This window comes from Diachasmimorpha longicaudata, chromosome 16 (assembly GCF_034640455.1).
Source record: "Diachasmimorpha longicaudata isolate KC_UGA_2023 chromosome 16, iyDiaLong2, whole genome shotgun sequence".
Classification (NCBI taxonomy): domain Eukaryota; kingdom Metazoa; phylum Arthropoda; class Insecta; order Hymenoptera; family Braconidae; genus Diachasmimorpha; species Diachasmimorpha longicaudata.
Window position 1 is genome coordinate 5165441 of NC_087240.1, and position 22446 is coordinate 5187886.

The following is a 22446-nucleotide window of genomic DNA, read 5'->3' on the forward strand; positions in this document are numbered from 1 at the left end:
TACTCGTAAAAATAGATTCCCCTAAAAAACTCAAATTCCCGTAAACCGACGAATTTACAATTCTCCGAATAAAAATTACCCAAGTAATAACAAGTCTCAGCAACTGCCAACAATTGTTGCCAAAACCCAGCATCACTTACCTACATCACAAGATAAATGCGTAATGCTCTGTTTTCTATTTATGTATCTCGTATTTTCCCCCTCAGACCATTAAAATTTGTCAATTCCCATTAAATCAAATACCCAGAAAAATTCTCAACTAGTACACGAACTGAATAATTAACCGGAGTGATTCCCAGCTTGTTTTGAACCGGCTCTAACAAAACAAAAATGGCGACCATCAGACAATACCCGAGCCTCTCCCTCCACCCGAATCCCCAGGTGTTGGTAAATTCGGAGGGATTCCTGTTTAGATAGAAACGAGAACGAAGTAAAGAAAAGAATTGAAAAAAGTCTTACCTCTGAGAGCGTCCTGACGCCCGTCCTCCCTCTCCTCCAGTATTTTTTCGACCATATTGCCGGCACAAAATGACGTCAGAAAGACAATCTAAAGACGTTATAATTGATCTCTCCCTCAACAACAAATATATCCTGAATCTTCTTAGTCCCCTTCTGCACCGGTATTTATCGTTTAATAATTGTAAAAAAGTCAGTCGTTATATACAAAAAAAACTGCCCCTCGACAGGGTAGTTTTTTATAAACTGATACAACAACGAGTGTCCCACTAATTCCCGTATATCCAGTAACTCTTCCCCAGGGTAATCAAGCAATTCAGCTGTCCAAGACAATGATCAGGAACATCACGGGCTCAACCGTTGTACATCAGTGTATCACAGATAAATAAATATATAAACCCTATCTAGAAATTCGCCATTCGCCTGATGAACTCGATGACTGATTAACTCTTTCTTCTTATTAAAAAGCGAACATCAACACTGTTTCCCAACGAAACACTCGAGTGATATTCATAAATTCTTCATCAATAAATACTATCACAGACTTTGACACAACACTTTCACCCCGACGAAATGTGAAATAAAATCCGTATCAACGGACAATATTCGCCTGTATTATCAATCTATTGACTATCTCCGCCCCTCCTCAACAACCATCCGCTCTTTCTTCCTTCAGCTCTCTTCACCAACTCAGCCGAGTCTCCTCACCAAGTGTGACGATGTTAACCTTCACCTCCGAATGAAAATGATATCTCCAATTCCTCGAGCAATCCAATACCCGAAGAATCCCCCGATTCAGAACAATTGATATCGATGATGTTCTATCGATTGTTCAGACGAATCCTGAGATGTTGATTTTATATTGCGATCACACAGCCTCTCGCACAAAAGCGTTGAATGGGCTCGGAAGCGCATTAAAAATTCACCGGCTAACACATCTGGCCTAATCTTGACGTTCACCTTCCCTCACTGCTCAGTACTCGGCAGTTGGTTTCCGACTGAGCTCACCAAAATGGCCACCGACTACTGGCCCCTCGCTCGGTAACACTCCTCCGTCCCCTCAACCTCACCCCACAAGTCTATCCCCACCGCCACCAGTCGCCCCGGTACATCTGATGTTTTCGTTTTGTCCCGTCGAGGAAGAGGCTGTTGGTGTCTCTGTTCCTGACCCCTGGGGAACAAATGTTCCATCTCTTTTCGGCGCAGACTCCCACGTTTCCGACCCTCGCCAACGCCCTCTCTACACCCGTTATGAGACTCGAGTCACGTAGGCTACCATTTTCCCCCCACTACCCGACCCACTGGCGTTTACATTTCTCTCTTTATTTATTATTTTTTTTCCTCCGTTGGTCGTCCTTTGTTGGGGGACCATTTCGCATGATGCAAAACCCGCATCATATCCACTGTTCCAAGAACGTGATTAATTCACCTGGAATATTCAGTTCGGTGTGAATCACGAGGTTTCGTAATTATAATCGATGGATGATTGGTCGGTGTTTGTTTGTTGGGTTTGTTGGTCACCCGGGGTCGGTGCCCACTTGATCGTCAGAGCTGACGAAATTTTTTTCGTTGTTGAAATTGACTGGGATTTTTTTTACCGAGAAAGGGTTATCTCCTTCGTGGTGATATGAACTTTGATACTGCGTATGAGTCGATTGATTGTATTATTGTTTTTTTTTGTTGGGGAAAGGGGGTCCGGGCGGGGGAGGCGATTCAGGGGACTCGTACGATCGTGATTAATTCACCTGAAATATTGGATTCGCATGAATCACGGTTTCGTAATGATGGACAGATGATTGTTTGTTTTTTTGTTGGTCACGGGGTCGGCGGCCACTTGATCTTGAAAAATGACGAAATTATTTTGATTCTTTAATTTAATCCGTCGTAAACGTTCGGAATTTTTTTCAACCGAACGAGCTATCTCCCTCGTGCTGATATGAATTTTGATATAATGAGTTGAGTTGATTGTTCAGGAGCTACCGAACAAATCTTATTATATTAATTGCCTTTTTAATGATTTCTCCTCTGACTAAATGAGAATTCGTTCATCGTCGGTCTGAGTCGCTTAATTTATTTATCAGTCCAGTTGTTAATCTATTCAACTGTCATCTGTCAAGTTCTGGAAAAAAGTTCAGGGAAAACAGTTTGTTCGACTGATCATCCGAGTTCCACATCGAGTTCCCCTTTAATTCCCCGAAAGATAATGAGAATCGAGTGCCTCATATCCAGTGAAGGAATATTAGATTGTTTTGGAGTGCGAGAGATGCGCGCGCAGATGACGTTGGCCCACGTATACATCTGCGATCATGTGAGATGAAGAGAGATCGACGAAGACGCGAATGAACGCGATCATACGTTATCTCTGTCCCGGTCTATCCCGGTCTCTCGCTCGCGAAACGCATGCGCAAATCGTATCGGTGAAAAACATGGCAGGCCAACACACCGATTTTGTTTTTATTCCTCCGCTTGTATGTAGATGTTCTATTTATTCGCCTCGTCACATACACTACACACTGGGAATTCGTCGGTTGCGATGCGCGTACAGAGACACGATTGTAATTTGTAAATGAGAAGGATAGAAGTGGGGATGAGTATTCGGAAGGAAAACAAATAGGTGGTGTGTACGTGTCCCTTAGGTCACGGAAATTTAACCGCAGGAGACAGTCTCAAAGAATTTTTCCGAGGCAAATTAAAAAAAAAATTCTAATGTTGTAAATTGAAGTAAAAAAAAATTGGAATGATTTATTTAAAATTATTCCAAGATCAATTGGTCGTGGAGATGCTAATGCGTCATGTCACCTGTCATATGACTGTCAGTGATGGGAGCAGGACGAGCCAATTGTGACAGATGTCACGATTCGGTCATTTTTCGGTTTCATGGCACTTCACCCCTTTAAACGCCCCTCATTTAGAATAATTTCCCGTAAATAAATCCCTCCCACAGGTCCTAGTCGTCCTAATCCTCAAGGTTCTACCCGATCCTCAGACCAAAACCACAGATTTTGTACCTGTCGTCCAATCAAGTAATAATTACCTGACCATCCCTCAACATCCCTGAATATATACGACACTACCTTACTTGAATCAGTTACTTAATTACCGATTAGTATTAGGTACCGCCCAATGTCCCATGAACATCGTACTCCAGAATAGTAAATAGTTAATATTTGTGCTTTTATAAATGAACTGGAGATATTAAAAAATATTCAATAAATTGACATAAAAAATTCTCTTCGCGATCATGCGACTTGTCTTGATATCGCACCGCTGATAACCCTCGTCTATGAAAATTAATACCGAATGTCCTTGAGTATTTGCCACCGATTATACCAAAAATGACGAGAATCAGTGAATCTATCGTACGACGTTGCCACACGCACAGCCAAAGTCAAGGTTAAGAGGAAGCTATGAAGGTCACCGAGGGGACGATATCGAGTTTGGGGATCTTAGTACTATATGTATATACTTTGTCATGTGTACATTTCCCCCTACTGCAACGTATTTCCTCGGATGCGTTAGAGAAATAAGATGTCGAGTTAATTCTAGATCTGGAAAACATTAATTAATCCTTTCCAACCGACTTCACTAATATATTCCTTTCATCGCAAAGAAGACCGGTGACTTCCGGGCTAGGGGAGAACCCCATGATCCTTAAAAATAGAATTCTCTCTTGATCTCAAGAGGCCGATGGATAAAATTGTTCCCCTTCTAGTCCATTAGAACTCGTCCCACTGGCTGATACATCTGGTGTCAGTATCTGATTGTCTTCAGATACGGAAGTTTCAAAAGTCTTCATAACTTTAACTGGAAATAAATCCCCAGAGGCGAAGGAAATTTTGAAATTTTCTTTTCTCAAAAATCCAATTTAAAATCGGGAATTACTTCTAATTTTCTCATTAAAGTTTCTAATGATTTGTTGTAATTATCAATTTTGAAGTTAGAGTACCAAAAATCTTCAGGAAAAATCGGTTTCTAGGAATTTTGAATGTAACTGTACTCAGTGAAATGCCCAAGGGCTGGGAAAACCAGAAAGCAAATATAAAGTTCTTGTTATATATGAGGCATATACTATATGTCCACTCGTACATTTCTCTTGCTATATTTACGCTTCAAGAATAAAGTAACCGCTGCAGGAGGCTCACTTCACTCTCTCCAAATATCTTCCTATTGCAATTTTAAGGAAAATTTCTCTTCTGGCTGAGTGAGGAGGGGTTTACCATCGAGGTTTCAATGAGTCCAGTGGGATAATAAATCAATTAATTCGTGATAGTACCGCACCTTGAAAAGTCGATCGTAAAGTCGACGTTTGTTTTTTTATTGGTCTCTCTAGAGGAACAAGGAGACGAAAATACGAGGGCTTCGAGGGGAGAATTTAAAGGGACCAGGATGTGCGCAGTAGTTTTATATAGTTCGGGATGTGGGACAGGGGGAAAGGGGGAAGGGTTGATATCGCGAATGGTGACACGATCTTCTGTACTGGGTTTTTAAAGGGGAGTGAATAGACTCCTGTTAGTCGTTGACTATAATAATAAAAAATAAACTAAAATTGTGGAAAAATAGCTTTTTTTTTTACGAGTGTGGAAAGAGAATTGGGAATTGGGAAGCAATGAATTTTTTTCAAGTAAAAAAGAGGAATAAATAAATAAATGTACATAGCACCTGTCCCGAAAAATCATTTGAGATTAATGAAGAATGTTTTTGTTGATGCAGCACGAGGGGAAAAAATTACAGGAGAATGCAGAATGCAGTGACTCCAATCGGATGTTCAAGTAGTGGCAACAACGCTTTTTGATTTATGGCAACAGCGAAGGGTATGGGATAGGCGACTCCACAGTAATCAGTGGGATCGTATTATTATGACAGATAATTCAACCAGGGGGATAACTACGCAGTTCGACGTAGAGAGTATTCCATAAGTTAGGAGGGATATTTTGGAGAAACTACTAAGTTCGTTTTGGGGCTTCATTAATTAAAATTCAAATTTTTCACAGGGAAAATCGCGAGGAAAGAAGTTTGATGAGTGGACTTCATTGATTGGTTATTTATTGAGAGGTCAATGAATAGTTTAGTGGGGCTATGAAGAAATAATATAAATGAGTAAATAAATATTACTGACAAATTCGAAATATTTATTATTCACGTTGAGGTATTGAAGCCAGGGAAACGGTTTATTATTGGAAAATGCGGGACAATTTTTCATCGAGGGAAAATCCCGACATCTGTGTTTATAAACAAAGATTCTAAGATTTAGAATGGATTAGGAATGCTCCACATTGCCTGACGCTTACCCAACAAAATTAAAAACATAAATAAATAATCTACTCGAATAGATCGACCTGCATCCGCTGGTAGAAAATTATTCTTGAATTATTTCGTCGAACTTGAGCAATTTAATTTGAAATTCAAATCAAGTCCCGAATTTGAAAAACCCGAAGGTGTTTATCACTTGTAAATAAATATTTTTTCCAGTAAAAAAAATATTTAGAGCGCGAAAAAATCGAAGCTATCAACGTGTCGTAATTTTTCAATTGAATTCACTGAATTGTTCATCGGATTTTTATTCTGCATTTATTTCAAAAATGGGTTTAGGACGCTTCCAGTAAGTCAGATTTCATGTTTCATTTCCGGTGATATCCGAAGAGGAATAAATCTGGAGGTGTAGTGACAGACTAATAAAAAAAGTTTTTTTCATAATAAAAAAAATCAGCAAGTTTTTTTTTCCACGCTGAGTCATCGTGTTAGGTTGATATCAGTAAAGGAAGTAATAGGCAATAACTTTCACGGGTGGCTTATGGAGGCACAGTGTTCGTGACCACAGAGGCCAGAGAGTTTCATCATGAGTCATAGAAGTTTACAAGTACTTGAGATAATAAATTTAACATTATGGGATTGCGGAAATTCCTGAGGAACTGACAACAGCCATTTGCGCCCGATTTTGTCGGCTCAACGAGACTAAAACGTTAATTAATTACCATTCAATGGCGATTTAAAAAAATCATTCCGCCTCAATTCAGCCCCGAATGATTCATTTTTTAGTCATGTCAATTATTAATGATGGGTGATTAATATTAATTATGCGGCTCTGATAGACAGACCTGTGCCAAATGAAAAATCCACCGCAAAATAATTCTCTGGCAAAAAAAATTATTTTCTTGGCAATAAAAAATCGAATATTTAAAAAAATGGAAAATCTATTGACACAACTCACCGGTCAGTGGTGTTGCTGAGTCTTCGCTACCTCCTGGAGTCTTTCCTTGCTTCTCAATACTGTCATTCACCGCCGGCGTGTCCTCATCGTCCATCTGAAAAACCTTAAATACAATATCCCCATTAATAACTTCATTATTTCAATTAACATGAAGGGGCCGCTCCATAATTTCCGTTTTTCTGGAGGAAATTAAATGGTGAGTCAGGCTCGCAAGTGTGCTGATTCTCATGATTAATCCAGAACAACAGATAATTAAAAAAAAACAGCTGATCATACAGAACAGTTGTCTCTCCTCATTCTCATTCTTATCTTTCAATTTACCACATTTCGCATTATTTTTTAATTAAATAAGCGAAACCAGTTTTTTCCAATTCCTGGGTTTTTGTTTACCCTTGAGTATCTCATGTTTCTTTTATTGTTAATAATTTTCCAGCTTTTCTTATTGCGTTGAGCCCCGAAGGTCTCTCGAATGTTATCTAAATTGTTTCCCATATTGTTCGCAAATATTTCGTACATTCTGGGGAGTGAGGAATGATCGGTAAACAGCCAATTATCAGTCAAATTCGTTCTAATGTTCAAATGCCCCAGGAAAACGAATGCAGGAATTTCTCCCACTTTTTGTAAACAATTTCCAGATACAAAAAAAAATGTTTGAATGAAATAAAAATTCGTCTGTAGTTCAGACATGAGTTAAGATGTTTGGACACCTGTTCGTCCGAAATTCCAACAAATTTTCATTTCATTCAGACGTTTTTTAGCGTCTGAAAACTGTCAACAAGAGTTCTGCGACATTCAGACATTTTTTATTGCTATGGAAAGGTAAACCATTGCCAAGAGCTGTCCATCAACTCATAAATCAATCGTTTGTTAAAAAATTAGGGAAAACATTTTCGGCCAAAAATTTATTCCCTCAATATTCTACACAGATCCAAAAATTTTTGTCTGCACTCGTGAAAGAAATAACTGCACTTCTTTCCAAAAATACTATTCGTCCTGTGGGAGCTTTAAAGCACTAGCTGAAGGGGAATCAAAAATCTCTCCTCAATTATTATGGTACCCTCCAAAATCTGAATCCCGGTGATCCACGTGTCCAGATCTCCTCTTTTTTTTTTAATTTCCCATTACGCCGTATTATAAAAATGTTACGAGTGGCGGGTTCAAGGACATGCGAAATACGCGCAAAAAAATTCATCGGTGTCTGCATTGCTCGAGGAACAGGTAACAATATTACATGCATGCGCAAATAAAAGCCGAGGGGAGTTGAGTTAAAACCGGTCCTCCCCATCGGCAAGAGAGAAAAAAATAAATAAAAATAGCCCGAACAAGTTATTGTTAGTATTCCAAAACTTCCATCGATTACATCTGCTTTTTTTTCATCGTTGAAAGCACGTGTGCGGGACCCACGCACGTTGCGCAGTGATTTAATCCCTGGATCATTCGATATCTTCGAATCAGTCGATTGTACTGAGCACCAATCGGACAATTCTCGAAGATAAAGAAACCATGGGTGGGAATATGGGAGTGATAATGAATTGTCAGTGTAATCTGACCACATGGGGCCCTCCCACCCCCGTGATTCCCAAGGAGAAACGATCAAATTCATTTGGCGAATTAACGCATAGGAAAATTCTGCGAGTTGCGTAATCAGCGAGTGTTTTTTTCACTAGATCCAAAAAAGGCGCACTTTTGGTTATGGAAATTAGTAGTTGATTAATCCAGTTTGATTGGCAGACCGATTACCGGTAACAATTTGTTTTTTTTTTTCAATTTTTTATCGAAATTTGAAGTTGAATTTCGTAACAAAATGAAACATTTGAAATTTCCCGGTCTAATATAAACCGGAATTAAGGAAAAGCGCGCGAAAAATCGCGATAAATCGAATTTTTTGAATCTTCTATTAGAGGTCTCGTGTCCGACCCAAATGATTGACGTTGACGAACGGGCCAAGTTTCAAACTGCCCAATTATTATTATTATTATTCGATATATTGAGGAGAGATACTCTAGTCGTGATTTGCAGCATGAGAACTTGGATCGTTCGACTTTGACGACTTGGGAATATTGCTGGTGGTTATTTACTGACCTCGTCTAACAACGCAACTATCTACATAAAGTCACGCGAATACATTCGTTGATGTCTACCGGAGGCGGACAATAGACAGCTACCACTAACAACAATTTACATTTGAAGTGTTATTGCATTTTGACCTCAGACGAATTTTATTGAATACCTTGACATCGCAAATACGACGTTAGAAAATGATTCCCGATGTGTCAATTATTTAACGATAAACATTTATAGACTGAGATAGTCACATAAAATGTCGATATTCTAATTCGCTAATGTTCATAGATAAAAAAAATATAAATATCCTGAATTTTTAATGAGTTGAAAATAATATTGAAAGACCGGTGACTCAAATTAATTTGATTAAATTTGAAAAATGTGAATAGTAATGCCAGTGATATGATGTGTATTTTTAATAATATCATCCGACAAATAGTGGGAATTCAGTTGACGTAAATCTACTTTTTATTTCTAATGAATTTGAAGGGACGATAAAAGACGCTCAAGGCCTCTGATATCCACCAACGAATGCAGTCTCTCGACGTGTTGGACTGTGATTTGTATTTCATGAAGCATTCTTCCGCAACTTGAACGTGTGAGTGGGTAGAAAATACTAGAAGTTGTTCGAGAGGAACAACACCTCAGAACCGAGGAGGGGGAAATTAAAATTCATTGCGGGGTTGAAGTGGAGTTCTCTGACCAGAAAAACACATTAGTGTAGCTGAGAGATGATTGGAGTGTCGCATGATATGTTGTAGTCGATAGTGGAATTAGAATGGAAAATTTTAGATGTTTTTTTTTTATTTCAGCGATAGTGGATACGGGACAAGTTCTGGGTGATTGAAAACATCTTGAAAATTGCGTCATTGAATGAGCCTCTAAACCCAGCGTTATCAAACCGTGTGACATATTTTTTAACGATTTTCTGGGGCTTTTTCAGTTCTGCTGATTTTTTTTACTTAACAAAATGGAGAACCGGCACATTTTTTCTCGTGATAATATTTCAGAATAGTTTGCAAGTGATTAAAAAATTTTTTCATTGTAACGACGCACTAGAGTTGTGATGAAGATTTACTGCTGAGTACAGAATGATTTTTTTCATGATTTTTCATCAGCTTTTGACCAAAAGGCGATTTTTATGGATTTTTTTTTTCAAATGAGTGTTCTCATTTTAAGATATAAATTAAATTATGTAGATTAAAAATATTCTGACAAATTGCTCGGTATTATCCACCAATAATTAAACAGCAGCTCATTGAATTAAAAAAAGCTCTGTCAAAAATATTTTTTCATCTCCCTGAACTTCAAATAAATCGAAGTAAAAATGGGGGAAGCATCGGGCATGCTTAATCCCCAATTCCAATTACATATGACGCATTGTATCACCTGAAGTGAGGATTGCCACACATCGACAGATAGTAACACCAATTTTACGTAACAATTGTTAAGCCCAAGGAGTACAACGCTCTTATTCACCTAAATCGGTGCTTGCGTGTAAGCCATGACGTGGCTGTGATCGATTTTCATTATTAGATTAATCAATATGGCTCTTCCTATGCATAAGTCTCATCACCTTGACCGATATCGAACCGAGGGATGTTTTCTTATCTAACGCATTTGCAGTGTCAATTACATCATTTAAACTAGATTTAAAATCGATCCCAGATCCCAGATTAGCTGTTTGTCTGAAAGCCTGTCCCGGACTGTAGATTGCGATTTTTGTTTGTTGTCATCGGCACTGCAAGTCCTCTGCAAATGATATAAACAATGGAGGTATGATGAACCCGGCTGATAAAGTCAAAATGGAATTATATCTCAATGATTCTCGTAACTAATACTTTAATACTTTGAGAGATTGCAATGGGAGAAGATTCTTCGATGATAAATGAATTGCTGATATGAGCAAATGAGTCTTCTGGGAAGACATGGGATTATTCTGTTGGGAACTGAGAAAACTAGTGACTCAGGAGCCGCTTAATTTGATAAATCGAACGCCCCGAGAACAAAAAAAATTCGGAAATTGATCAATTCATCCGGTTAAACCTATTCCCCGGATGGTAATCGATTCGATGCTCATGTGGAATTGTTTCTATGAAAGAAAATCGACGATAAAGGTCTCGAATGGAATAAAAAATTTTTTATTGATGACATTTTGCCACCAGTCACTGAATTACGAATGAAACACTGAAAACCTATGAAAATCCACTCCCAGCTCTAACTCAATTACGCCCAAGAGCGAAAGTAGAAAGAAAAAGCTTCTTAATCACTTCTCAAGGAAATCTCTGGCGTCACAAGTTCATATTTATCAGGAGATTGATTGAAATTGAGTAATACCATACCGAAATGAAAAATTAATTATTCTCCGTCACATCAAAGCTGCCAATTTACCACGCTATCACCGCACCACAAGATAACTTGAGTATTGAAATTGATATGCAACAACTAACGACCAGAAAATCTCCAATTTTAATCCCTCACAATAACACGCGATGAGATAGGTGAGTAAATTTAAAAATAAAAAATTGCGGAAAAAAAATATCCTCGTAAAACGCGATATAACTTCGCATGAAAACTCAGCATTTATAGTTTTGTTTTTCACTCCAACATTACTGATTTTTTTTTACAACTTTTCATTTCAATTTTACATCCTCTTTGATGGAACTCCCAAGAAATTGTCAATTCCCATACAATTCGCGAATGACTCCCAAACCATTCGCCAATCTGATCCTTTGGCTCCATAAAAATAGTAAAAATATCAGAAAATTTCTATTGACAGTGATGATCACTAAAAGCTGACAATGATTTATTTCGTCTTTGTTCCCCTTGAATTTAACAGCGCTCGTAGAGATAAGAAATAGAGGTCTATTTTAGTGAGTTGTAAAATGATTCAACTATGCAAAATAAAGTTGAAGGTCTCATGCTGTTTACGCATTCCTGGGACTATCCTCATACACGATTCATGTGTGTCCACACCTTTCTCTTCCTATCACCATTGGATACAATGTTGCATTGTGATGCAGTGTATATCTACCTTCTCCTCCTCACTCCCCCCCCTCTCCATGCCGGTGTTGGCATTTTGTATTATTGCAATGGATTTGCGCTCATAAACATGTAATGCTAATGAATATCACTGTTGACGAGGTGCGTTTCGTTTGCATGCAACAACGTTGAGAAGATTGAGGAGAGGCATTCGTTTAAACTCAAGTTTATGACGACAGAAATATTCTGACGAAATGCCTTCAAACGATCGTTTTGCATGGTTGAAGTAATATAACTGCAGTACATTTCAGTCATTGGAAATAACGATAAAAAAATAAATGGCAATAGTCGTCTTAAATTTTTAAGTTTGGCCAATACCACAAGTTTCTCATTTCATTCAAATTTCGCGAGAATAACGAAAATACCATCAACATCCGGTAGAATTGTTCATTTGAATTTAACGAGCTTTATGCGATCATGTATTCGTCTAGATCCGATAAATCTATTAATAATGTTTTTTTTATCGATTGATGATGGATTACTCCATCAAAATAAATATTCTTGTGGATAAAAATTAAATTAATGTTCAGATAGTGAAGCGAACGAATGCATTAGCAAGTAATGACGCCGCGTTGGTGGATTGGGTTCTAATGAAATGTTTCCCGGCAATGTCAATTATTTGGTTAATATAATTAAGACGATGCCATGGGAAGAAGCTACGAATTCACAAACGATAGTGATTTATAGTAAAAATCTAGGTGAACTGGATAATTAAATTATCAGTAGATGATTGATGGAAATATTAAACCCTGGACTGACATATCATTCGTGATAGAATGGAAAATGCCCCCAATAACAACAATTACAATCTGACCATGGATGACTCGACAGCGCAATTTACCCGGAAAACACAAGGTATGTGTACTTAATGTGCCGTAACCATTCCCATAAATACCGAATAATCTTTTATGCTAAACTCTTCGCATTTGCCTGTGTTTCCCCTGTCAGTCAGCACAACAAAACCGGTTTTGCAATTTCAATTAGCCTATCATTATTCAAGATTCTCCCATTTATCCTACAATGTAGCATCAACCAACAGTTCATACATTGCGACAATAACAGACGACTTCTTAAACAAGTGCTATTTTATTTAATTCTTTAATGAAAATTATTATTCTGCAAAAATGTGGAAAATATTTGACAATATGAGCCTTCAATCTCAATCGAAGATCCCTCTTGCACAACCACCTTTTAAAAACATCGACAAAAACCCATTAATCAGTCTAAAGATAGATCAATCGTAAACAGAGTTATTTGAGATAATCTCTTGAGTGTTTTCTCCTCCAGCAATAATTGAAATAAAAAATTGATCAACATGAGGCGAGATGAATCGATCGATCAGTCAATCCGGTGCTTTGTTTTAGGGGGGAGTTGGAGTATAATAAAGCTAATAAATAATACGATAGTGCGCTTATCACTCTTCAAACCAAGGAGTGTACCATTGCGTTTGAAAAGCGATATTTGTTGATAATTGTAAAGGCATGTCCCTGATAACGTTCGTTAGGACGATTTAACATTATGTAAGTCGTTTTGCAACATCTTTCGGGTATGTATTGAACATCGTCCCAGTCCAAAATGCCCAAATGGACAAATCATTAACGGATCTGTGGCGTTGTATTCGCTCACGATCGTTCGGGCAGAATAAATGTCAATCCCTTCAATTTTACGAACAATCATGGAAATATTATTGTTATTGATCATCTGGTTCGCTGGTACTGTTGTTTGTGTAGTGTTGGTGACGTGAATGGAATGATTATGACAATGCCATGGTGCTCTGTGACAAGTATAACCGGAGCTAATTGTCATGGACTGGAGTATATCAACAAAAAAATTACGAGAATTCATTTCAGAAAAAAATATAGATAAACAATGAAGTGATTTACACGTAAATTAAATTTATAAGTAAATTTAATACTTTGACCTCTGGTTTCGAAACTTTTGTCGGAACAACAAATATGTTAAATATTAAATTAAATACTCGTTTAGAGATTAAAAATTATTGCGGATAATTTTTCGTCAATAAGTTGTGAAGCAAAATTTGGTTCCCTCATTATTAATGTGGAATTGCTATTTTATTTAAATATCATTAGCTATTATTAGAAAGAAATTAATAATAAAATCAGACATTATGCGTAATGATAATAATAATTTTGTACTTTTACGAATTTTATAAATCTTCAAGCGAAATATGAAACAACCACGAGATGTACCTTTATCGCTGGGGTTTTAATGTTAACGCACTTATCTACTACGCATTAACTATATTTAATCTCGTTCAGAAGAGACACCTGGAGATGTTTGCCACGTGTCGCCGATTGTTAAGATATTTTTTAATACTGAAGAGGTTTATTCCTGTTGGAATATTTCGTTCAAAACCCATCGGAAGTAAAAATGTGAAATGTAATTGAATGACGTTGAAAAATGGCTCATCTCCAGGGAGCAATTGAACACGGTAACCCTGAATGAACCGATTAATCATCGAATGAAGAGATGATGTGAATTGTGGATTAAAAAAAAATATCGACCTACAATTATTTCTATCTATCATTTCCACGAAGCTACTCGATCGTTAAAGATAATCATCGTATTGCATCAAAGGTGGGTCATTGCACTCCACCGGCCTTGGGTCTATGTGATGGTTATAAGACTTACTATCTCCTTCCCCGACGCATGTTTTTGTGCTATTTGGATCATTATGCGGTTACTGGAGTGAAGAAGGATATATTTGATGGGTCGATTATGCTCTGACGGGGCTTAATTACTGCCGGCTTAAGGCCGGCGATCAAACATGAGTGATAAACGAAAAACAAACTTTAAGTCAAAATGAATCAATAACAGTTTGCTTTGGCTTTTTATTTTGATAATTAAATATTAGAATTCTGGTGATTCTAATGTTGTCAGCCACGTAAGTGCTCTATGATCACCCTCGAAAGATTATCACCCGAGATTGTCACCCACGTCACCCCCCAAAATCACCTACAGACGCAAGTGGCATACGTGATGCAATGCATGCTTCAAATCTGGCCAACTGTATGGGCCTATTGACTCCGTTCCGCGCCAATCAAGTCTATTTTGACGGCACACACGCGGTGTTTATCCGACAGGAAGTTCGGTGGCACTGGCTGACTAAAAAATAGAATTAAAATAGAGATTGTCACGATACCCTCATTGAAATTGCGGGAAAGTATATGCAGATGAGTTGTAAATAGGCAGGTAAACAGGTACATCGGGGCCATATAAAACCGTCTGTCACAGGTAAATATTTGGTGCACGTGACATAATTGCTGGCAGAGGAGAACACGGCATTATCGATATGCAAATTGTGCAGATGATGTTAATACGTCGAGACCATGAATTTTTAATGAATAACTGATGTTGTCTTGAAAAGGCAACATTCGATGCGCTCGACAAAAATTTTCTCGTGGAAAAAAACCAATGAGTGAGTTTGTATCACCTATCACTCATAGGCGGTGCCTACGTGAGAATAACAATTTTGTTTTGTTAATATACTCGCGACTTCGACACACCGCCCATGACCCACATTTCGCACTCGTGTGTGCTTTTACGTGGACTTTCGGTCGCACTGAGAAATTTTATTTTTGGGATTTTCCTGAACTCTCCGGATAATGCGAACGATGAAAAAAACTATGTAACAATGTCCCTTAATTTGTTATTAACTCGGAGTCGTGTTTCCCAGGACGGCGACAGTGATTTCGATTAGGGAGGGGGAAATACCAAAATTTTCTGCTCGAATTTCCACGGGAAAATCTTCAAATTTGTATGTCACAAACATTTCGCCTGAAATTTCAAGATATTTCGTTATTAAAAATTTATATAATGAAATATCAAGAGTGAGTTCAATTACTCCAAGGAATTTAATGAAAAGTCATGGAAATTCAGCAGTAAATGTTAATATTCCCCGGGAAATTGCCTAAACTCCGAAATTCCTGTCTTCTCGCCCTTAAAAAATAAATTTTCACCTGAATTCCTGAGAATTCAAGACAAGTTTCGATTCAAAATGAAAACACCCCCCTCCCAAAAAACCTAAGAATCAACAAGCCCAAAGTAATTCCCCGACGTATTGAATTTCTTGACTCCTTCTCTTCGTCACCATCTGTCTAATGCTTCCGATAGCTAGAGCACAACGTGAAAACAGGGTAATGTCACGTGATATCACTGCGCAGTTGTTTTGGCCCAACCAAAATTTAACGTTCGCTCTCACCATCGGTTTCGTGAGCACACAGGGATAAAGGTGGGGGAAATATTGGCCGGCCAACATACCCTCTCACCGCACCCTCGAATCAACCACTATCATTTATTACGAGGGTTGAAACCCCTTGCCCCCTCGCCCTCGAATTTCCCGGCCGGTTACCTCCCCAAGTCCCAAAGGGCTCCGAAAATACCCAAAACAATAAAAAAAAACCAACCGAAGTTCCTGGACTACTTCGTCTCCTAATCAGCACATTATCGATTGACTCACCCAATCGGGCATGAGTTTGATGGTATAACCTCTCAAAGCCCTACAATTAACCCCTGAATGCAAAAAATCTCCCCCTAGAAATGGTCCCCAGGGCTCATTAATTCCAAATGATTTTTGATTCTCACCTCCTCTAGACACCGCTACGCCACGTGTTTCCTCCTCATCTCACTGATCCCACCCTCACTGATCTCATCCCCCAAAAAATCACCGCCGGTGTCACTCCAATCATGAATGTTTACATTTTGAAAACAATAACAAACTCACACAACAATACCCTGCACACTGCACTGTGCATATGTACATGCAAACATGGCGACGACCTTGTACGGTGGCGTCTCTCCCAATTTGATGACATAAAATATTAACGTCAGGATGACGCCCCTCATGATTACTCAATCACCCAGGTGTCTGTCATTAAGTGACAACAAGTTTGCTGTTAAAATCATCTTACTTATTGCGTTGTTAATGAATAATTACATACCGTGTCTGGACCGGCCATCTCGCAGCTACACACATCGCACGCTCGCACGCTTTGAACACCATCGACTATTCCATCTGGTGAGAGCGATGTGAAGCTGTTGGCGAACGCTGATTGGTTGTAGCGGTAATGGCCGACATGCCGGCCGCCTTCAGTGGGAACTAACGTGATTGTAAACACACGATTCCATCGCATATCGTGTTATCGTATGATGAATTTATTCTGAGGGATAGTTTTAAGGGTTAAAAATCGTGGGGAAGGATTTTTTTCGAGTGATGCTGCGAATCGGGAGACAATTTTCTGGCGCTGGACACGTGACATGTGATTATTCAGGATGTTTGGGTGTGAAATCACTGTGGAGGTTATGGTGGACCAGGAATATCCAGGGGTATGCGAAGGCCACCGCCAAATTGGAGGTCGACAGCAGTGGACGAGTGAAAATACGTATGGATCCCAGGGTCGAAGCCCTCAAGGATAAACTTATTTACTCGGATTATATCGATAGGAAACGATTGAAATATGGGTATGCAGTGAATAAAAAAATTGAGGCTCAAATGGTGAGGGAGGAAGGGAGGAAAGCTCAGTGGGAGCACGTGAATGGTCCACATTACAGTGTGGCCTTGAAGTATTTGCAGGCTGATCAGGAGGATTGTGAGGCGAAAGAAGTCCAGGAGCCTGAGCCTGAGGAGAAGGTGAGACCCATTCACATGCCATATGCCTCGACAGACAAGTATGAGCTGGAGGAAACTGATGTACCTGTCGATGAGGCCCCTGAGCCTCTTCTCAATACCAAATATAAGAAGCTTTATGAGGCTTATCTGGATGCTAAAGAGTCCACGGATATGGCCCCCAGGCTGAAGAGACGAATGGCGAATCTGGAGAAACTGGTGGAGGAGGTGGATGCCAGAGAACCAGGGGAGAAGAGCCGCAGGGCAGAGATGAAGAGACCGCAGGACAGTCTTGAGAATGTCCCACCCAACTGGATGACTGATTACGAGCAATACAATGACGCAGATGACGAGGACTCCTGGGAGTTCAACTATGGAACTCCAAATAGAAATATTCCAATCAGCAGTGTTCCATGTGGTGGATGTGGAGCACACCTTCACTGTCAGGATGCAGCGATACCCGGTTACCTACCCTCCGAGCTGTTCACAAATCTCACAACCGACGAAGACTTGAAGAACACAATCTGCCAGAGATGTCACTTCATGAAGAGTTACAATGTGACGTTGGAGGTGAAAGTACCACCCGAAGAATATCCGCAAATTCTCAGTCAAATTGGTCTGAAGAAGCGAAAAGCCGCTGTGATACTCATGATCGATCTGACAGACTTTCCATGCAGTATATGGCCGGATTTACCTTCGATCATTGGAAAGTACACTCCCATATTTGTGGTCGGCAATAAAGTGGATTTACTGCCCAGGGATTGTCCACGTTTTATCGATAATGTTAAGAACTCTTTGATGGAGGCGCTCAAGGAGTCGGGCATTCGGGAATTCAATATTAAACACGTCGAGTTGATATCAGCACAGACTGGATATGGAGTCGAGAGGCTCATCAATAAATTGCATAAGATATGGGAGTACAAAGGTGATGTCTACATGATCGGCTGCACGAACGTGGGAAAATCCACTCTGTTTAATGCTCTTCTGCAGTCTGACTACTGCAAGGTACAAGCTGTGGATTTAATTCAGAGAGCTACGACGTCTCCGTGGCCTGGGACAACTCTCAATCTCCTCAAATTTCCCATTTTAAATCCAGTTCGGTGGCGATTGGCTCTGAGAGCTCAAAGACGGAGGGCTGAAATCGGTGATGAACACGCTGAGCTGAAATTTCGTCAACGTCAGACAACTGCTGAACGCAATATTTCGTTTGCAATGTTGCAAGAAAGAATTGGTAGAACTTTTCCATTGAAAGCAACTCTAGGGGCACCAGCTTTAGCTGCGTACGAGAAAAGGTTAGCAACAGGTCGTAAATTCGGTATCGATGAGAATGATGAGTGTTTTATCAGAAGCAAATGGTGTTACGATACACCTGGTGTCGTTCATCCAGACCAAATTGTTCATTTACTGACAACGGAGGAACTCTTACTGACATTGTCTAGGAAAATCATATCACCGAGGAGTTTTATTTTTAAACCAGGTCAAACGTTGTTTTTGGCTGGACTGGGACGACTCGATCTCTTGACGGGTCCTGAGTTCATTAGAATTACAGTTTTTGCTTCTGCATCGCTTCCTGTTACGATATGTAAAACCGAAGATGCTAATGAGATTTATGATGAGCTCCTACATACAGACGCACTTGTTGTGCCTATTAATGATCCAGAGAGATTGAAAATTTGGCCGCGTTTGGAGTATAAGGATTTTACGGCGAAGGGGATCAGCAAGGACGTGTCGACTTGCGATGTGCTTTTATCAAGTGCAGGTACTATCAATTGTTCATTAAATATTCTTTAATTGTGTTTACAAAAATTGATGACATTTTTTATTGAGTGATTTCTCTTTCACAATTATATGAGTAAAATAATTTAAGTAATTGTTGGCCAGTTTCAAAGACGAAAGGATATTTTTTAAGTAAAACAAAATTGGTTTTATTAAATTGTTTATAGGCTGGATTTCTATCTCTCCAAATCAGGAGGAAACCGTGACCTTGAGAGCGTGGACACCCGAGGGACGAGGAATTTATCAGCGAACACCTGCTCTGCTGAGTAATTCGATAGCCCTTAGAGGGCGTCGAATAAAATCCTCAGCTGCGTATCAAGTCGGACGGCAAGTGTACACAAAAAATTGAGCAGTTCAGGATGGACGATTATATTATAAATATACCGTTGGTTTTATACTGTGAAATGATGGAGGGAATCGTTGTATAATAAATTGTATAAATTAGAAAAGGCAAATTGTTTAGTGCTCTCTAGGGAACGAGCTTTCATAACTACTGCAGAAAGGTTTTTAGGCGAGTTTGCTCGAGACTCAGAGCCATGAGTTTTTCCTGAATAGACTTGTCTTCTGCTAAGGGATTCACTGCAACTTCTAGACAATTACGGAGATATACACCCCCGCGATCTTGAAGGCCCTTATTCACGGCCGCGTAGACTATGGTCGTGGCGCCCTGTTGAGGAGTCTAGCAAATAATAATTATGAGTTAGAAAATTCTAATGATGGGCCAAAGATGATTTTAGGTGATTACCTTGAAAAATAACGCTTTGATCCACGGGATTCTGTCGATGAAAGTGTGTTCAAACAAATTTGTATCGACGATTCCTGGGTGCACAGCGTAGACACGAATCGGCAATTTTTTTTCGTGAATAATTTTATTCAAAGATCTTGTGAATATAATTTGAGCTAATTTGCTTTGAGCGTAGGCTGCAGTGGCTAAGTACTGATTTCTGAAAAATGAGAATCGATCTGAGTATTTAGAGCCCAAAAAATCTCTTTAAAAAATCCAAGTGATGTCTTTGGTACACACTTGTAGTTGATATCGTTGAAATTCATTTCCCCAAGGAGGTGAGCGCAGGAAGAAACGTTAACAACTCTTGCTGCATTTTCTGACGATCCAGCATTCTGAAGCAGCGGCATCAGCAGCGCCGTAAGCAAAAAATGAGACAAATAATTAACAGCCCACTGCTGTTCGAACCCATCAACCGTCTCCTGATAAGGTGGAAACATGACACCCGCTAAAAAACATAATAATCGATCATTTACGCAATCAATTGCTTGAATCACAACAAATCACAAAAGCATATGGTTTTTCAATGCTGATTATTCATTCAATTTACAATCCAAATTTTTATTTGAAAAAAACTTTGTAAGAAAAATCCAGTTCATAATTTAGTGAGGCAGAATAAATTTTTTTTAATACTCACCATTGTTGACGAGAATATCGACTTTACTGTGATCTCTTTTAATTGCCTCAGCGAATTCTCTAACAGAAGTTAAACTCGAGTTATCGAGGCGATAGACTACAGCTTTCCCTGTGGTTGTGCCAGATTTTCGAATGTTGTCAATTGCTTTCTCACCTGCCTCGGGTCTCCGGCAGGCTGAAGAGCAAAATATTCGCGATTAGTAGACAATAAATGAGAATGCATCATCAGGTGATCGGGAAAGCAGGAGAGGGATCGGCAGGTAGTTGTCAAGGCATAAAAATAATGGATCGTCAGGTGATTGTAAATCATAAAAATGAATGGGTCATCAGGTAATAAAATTCTACTTTGTACCGATAACGACGGTCATATCACATTGTAGTAACATTTTCACGACAAGTTCTCCGATACCCCGGGACCCACCGGTGATAATGGCCACACAGTCGGTTTTCCGAGGCAAATCTGGAACAAATATGAATTATTTAAGTCCGCTGCGATAATTTTCAATGGCATTTGTCAGTGTGTGGAAAAATATTAGAAAGTTGAAGAATTTGTCCCTCAACGGATGTTGATCCATCTCGTTGCATCACTTAGGTTTAATTATCACTTCGAAAGTGTCGAGAGTCCCTACGGTTATTAAACATCTTATTCTGTGACTATTCGCCTTTCCCTTTGACTCCACGCATTATTAATTATTAATTACTAGATAAGGAATGATAAGTAGAGGGCAAAACCGAGTAAATTATTCGCAATGATGATTATAAAGTAAAAATACGACAAAATCGGCAAAATACGAAGGAAATTCAGCCTCAAAGACAACAAATTAAAACGAAAAAATGAAAATCTGGATTATTAATATTTTTCTTCACCTGTTTTATTGTATCTGGCCTGGATAAGATCAATTATAGTCTCCCTCATCCCCAGGAGCTGATACTTCACGTCGAGTGCAAATTTCCGGGCCATAACTGACCAGCACCTGGACTTACTGTAGGCGAAAAAGCTCGCAATAAGAGCCAATGTCGATCCAACCACGACGAACATCGTCCTGAATTTGTCCACCTCAGGCACCTCTGAATGACCTAAAAACTGCTTGTTTACACTTAAGCCATTTGTTAATTAAAAAAGTGACGAGGACTAGCCCCAGAAAAAAACTCAACCTGGCATCAACCACCAAAGGTAATTGAATTATGAATTGCAGTGATTGAATATTTTGCCGCGTCTGGATGAGTATCGACTGCGTGATACCAATGTCAGGTACTCGTGATAACTCTCCTACACCACGGCAGCACATGAGAGAATGTAGGCCATGTGGAAATGGAAAGTACAAATGACAGGCGCTTGTCAGGAGGTAGCATTTGAACTGACTGAACATGGCGGTCTTTCGTAACAGTCTGAAGTTGCCGTTGTTCCATTGGGATGATTTTTCAGGAGATAAAAAAACCGGATCATAACAGTCTCCCAAACGACGATCCTAACCTCACTTTTTCTGTCGACAATATCTTATTTCACTGGTCTCTCCTGATATTCAGATTCTCCAGAATTTGGATGTTCGTATGAAATTCGCCAACAGGTGATTGGTTTTCGCAAAACTAATTAATTCTGTCGTTTGTAATAGGTTCGTATCCGTTTGTAATGAGCTTAAAATGTTTGGTTAGTTTCTCATTTAATTTGAAATAAATAACGAAAAATCCAGCATGCCAATCACGTATATTATTTATTTAGAAATAAATGAGAAACTAACGAAATATTTTAAGCTCAGTACAAAACTAGTACAAACTATAGAATCAGACGATTTTGGGAAAATTAATCACCTGTCAGCTAACGTCATACGAATAATTTTTTACATTTGACGTTTA

General features: G+C 39.1%; 3 protein-coding genes across 7 annotated transcripts in view; 1 reads left to right on the plus strand and 2 right to left on the minus strand.

The window, feature by feature from the left end:
• Window positions 1-16785, minus strand: part of LOC135170330 (MAP kinase-interacting serine/threonine-protein kinase 1) — a 28026-nt gene extending 11241 nt beyond the window's left edge. Inside the window, exons 1-2 of one of the 4 annotated variants that reach the window (XM_064136046.1) lie at window positions 16732-16785; window positions 6665-6767 (exon numbers count right to left, since the gene is read on the minus strand). In XM_064136046.1, coding sequence (XP_063992116.1) covers window positions 6665-6767; window positions 16732-16749 — 121 coding nt within the window. In that variant the 5' untranslated portion in view covers window positions 16750-16785. Of the gene's footprint in view, window positions 1-459; window positions 1472-6664; window positions 6768-11070; window positions 11090-16375; window positions 16402-16731 lie in introns of those variants that run through there. The other 3 variants (XM_064136047.1, XM_064136048.1, XM_064136049.1) reach the window with 3 other exon arrangements.
• A 75-nt stretch (window positions 16786-16860) lies between these two features.
• LOC135170326 (nitric oxide-associated protein 1) lies at window positions 16861-19581 on the plus strand. Its single transcript, XM_064136040.1, has 2 exons — window positions 16861-19155; window positions 19340-19581. Exons 1-2 carry the CDS (start codon window positions 17004-17006, stop codon window positions 19519-19521), a joined length of 2334 nt encoding a protein of 777 aa, XP_063992110.1. The 5' UTR covers window positions 16861-17003; the 3' UTR covers window positions 19522-19581.
• On the minus strand, window positions 19166-22441 carry LOC135170336 (retinol dehydrogenase 12). Of its 2 annotated transcripts, none has more exons than XM_064136071.1 (7): window positions 21748-22441; window positions 21460-21676; window positions 20945-21052; window positions 20594-20767; window positions 20197-20404; window positions 19918-20116; window positions 19166-19851 (listed from the first exon to the last, which is right to left on the minus strand). In XM_064136071.1, the coding sequence occupies exons 2-7, from the start codon at window positions 21629-21631 to the stop codon at window positions 19663-19665; spliced, it is 1050 nt and encodes a 349-aa protein (XP_063992141.1). In that variant the 5' UTR covers window positions 21632-21676; window positions 21748-22441; the 3' UTR covers window positions 19166-19662. The 2 variants fall into 2 exon arrangements, with proteins under 2 accessions (XP_063992141.1, XP_063992139.1); XM_064136069.1 differs by having other exon boundaries at window positions 21460-21669; window positions 21748-22440.
• Between the last annotated feature and the right edge of the window lie 5 nt (window positions 22442-22446).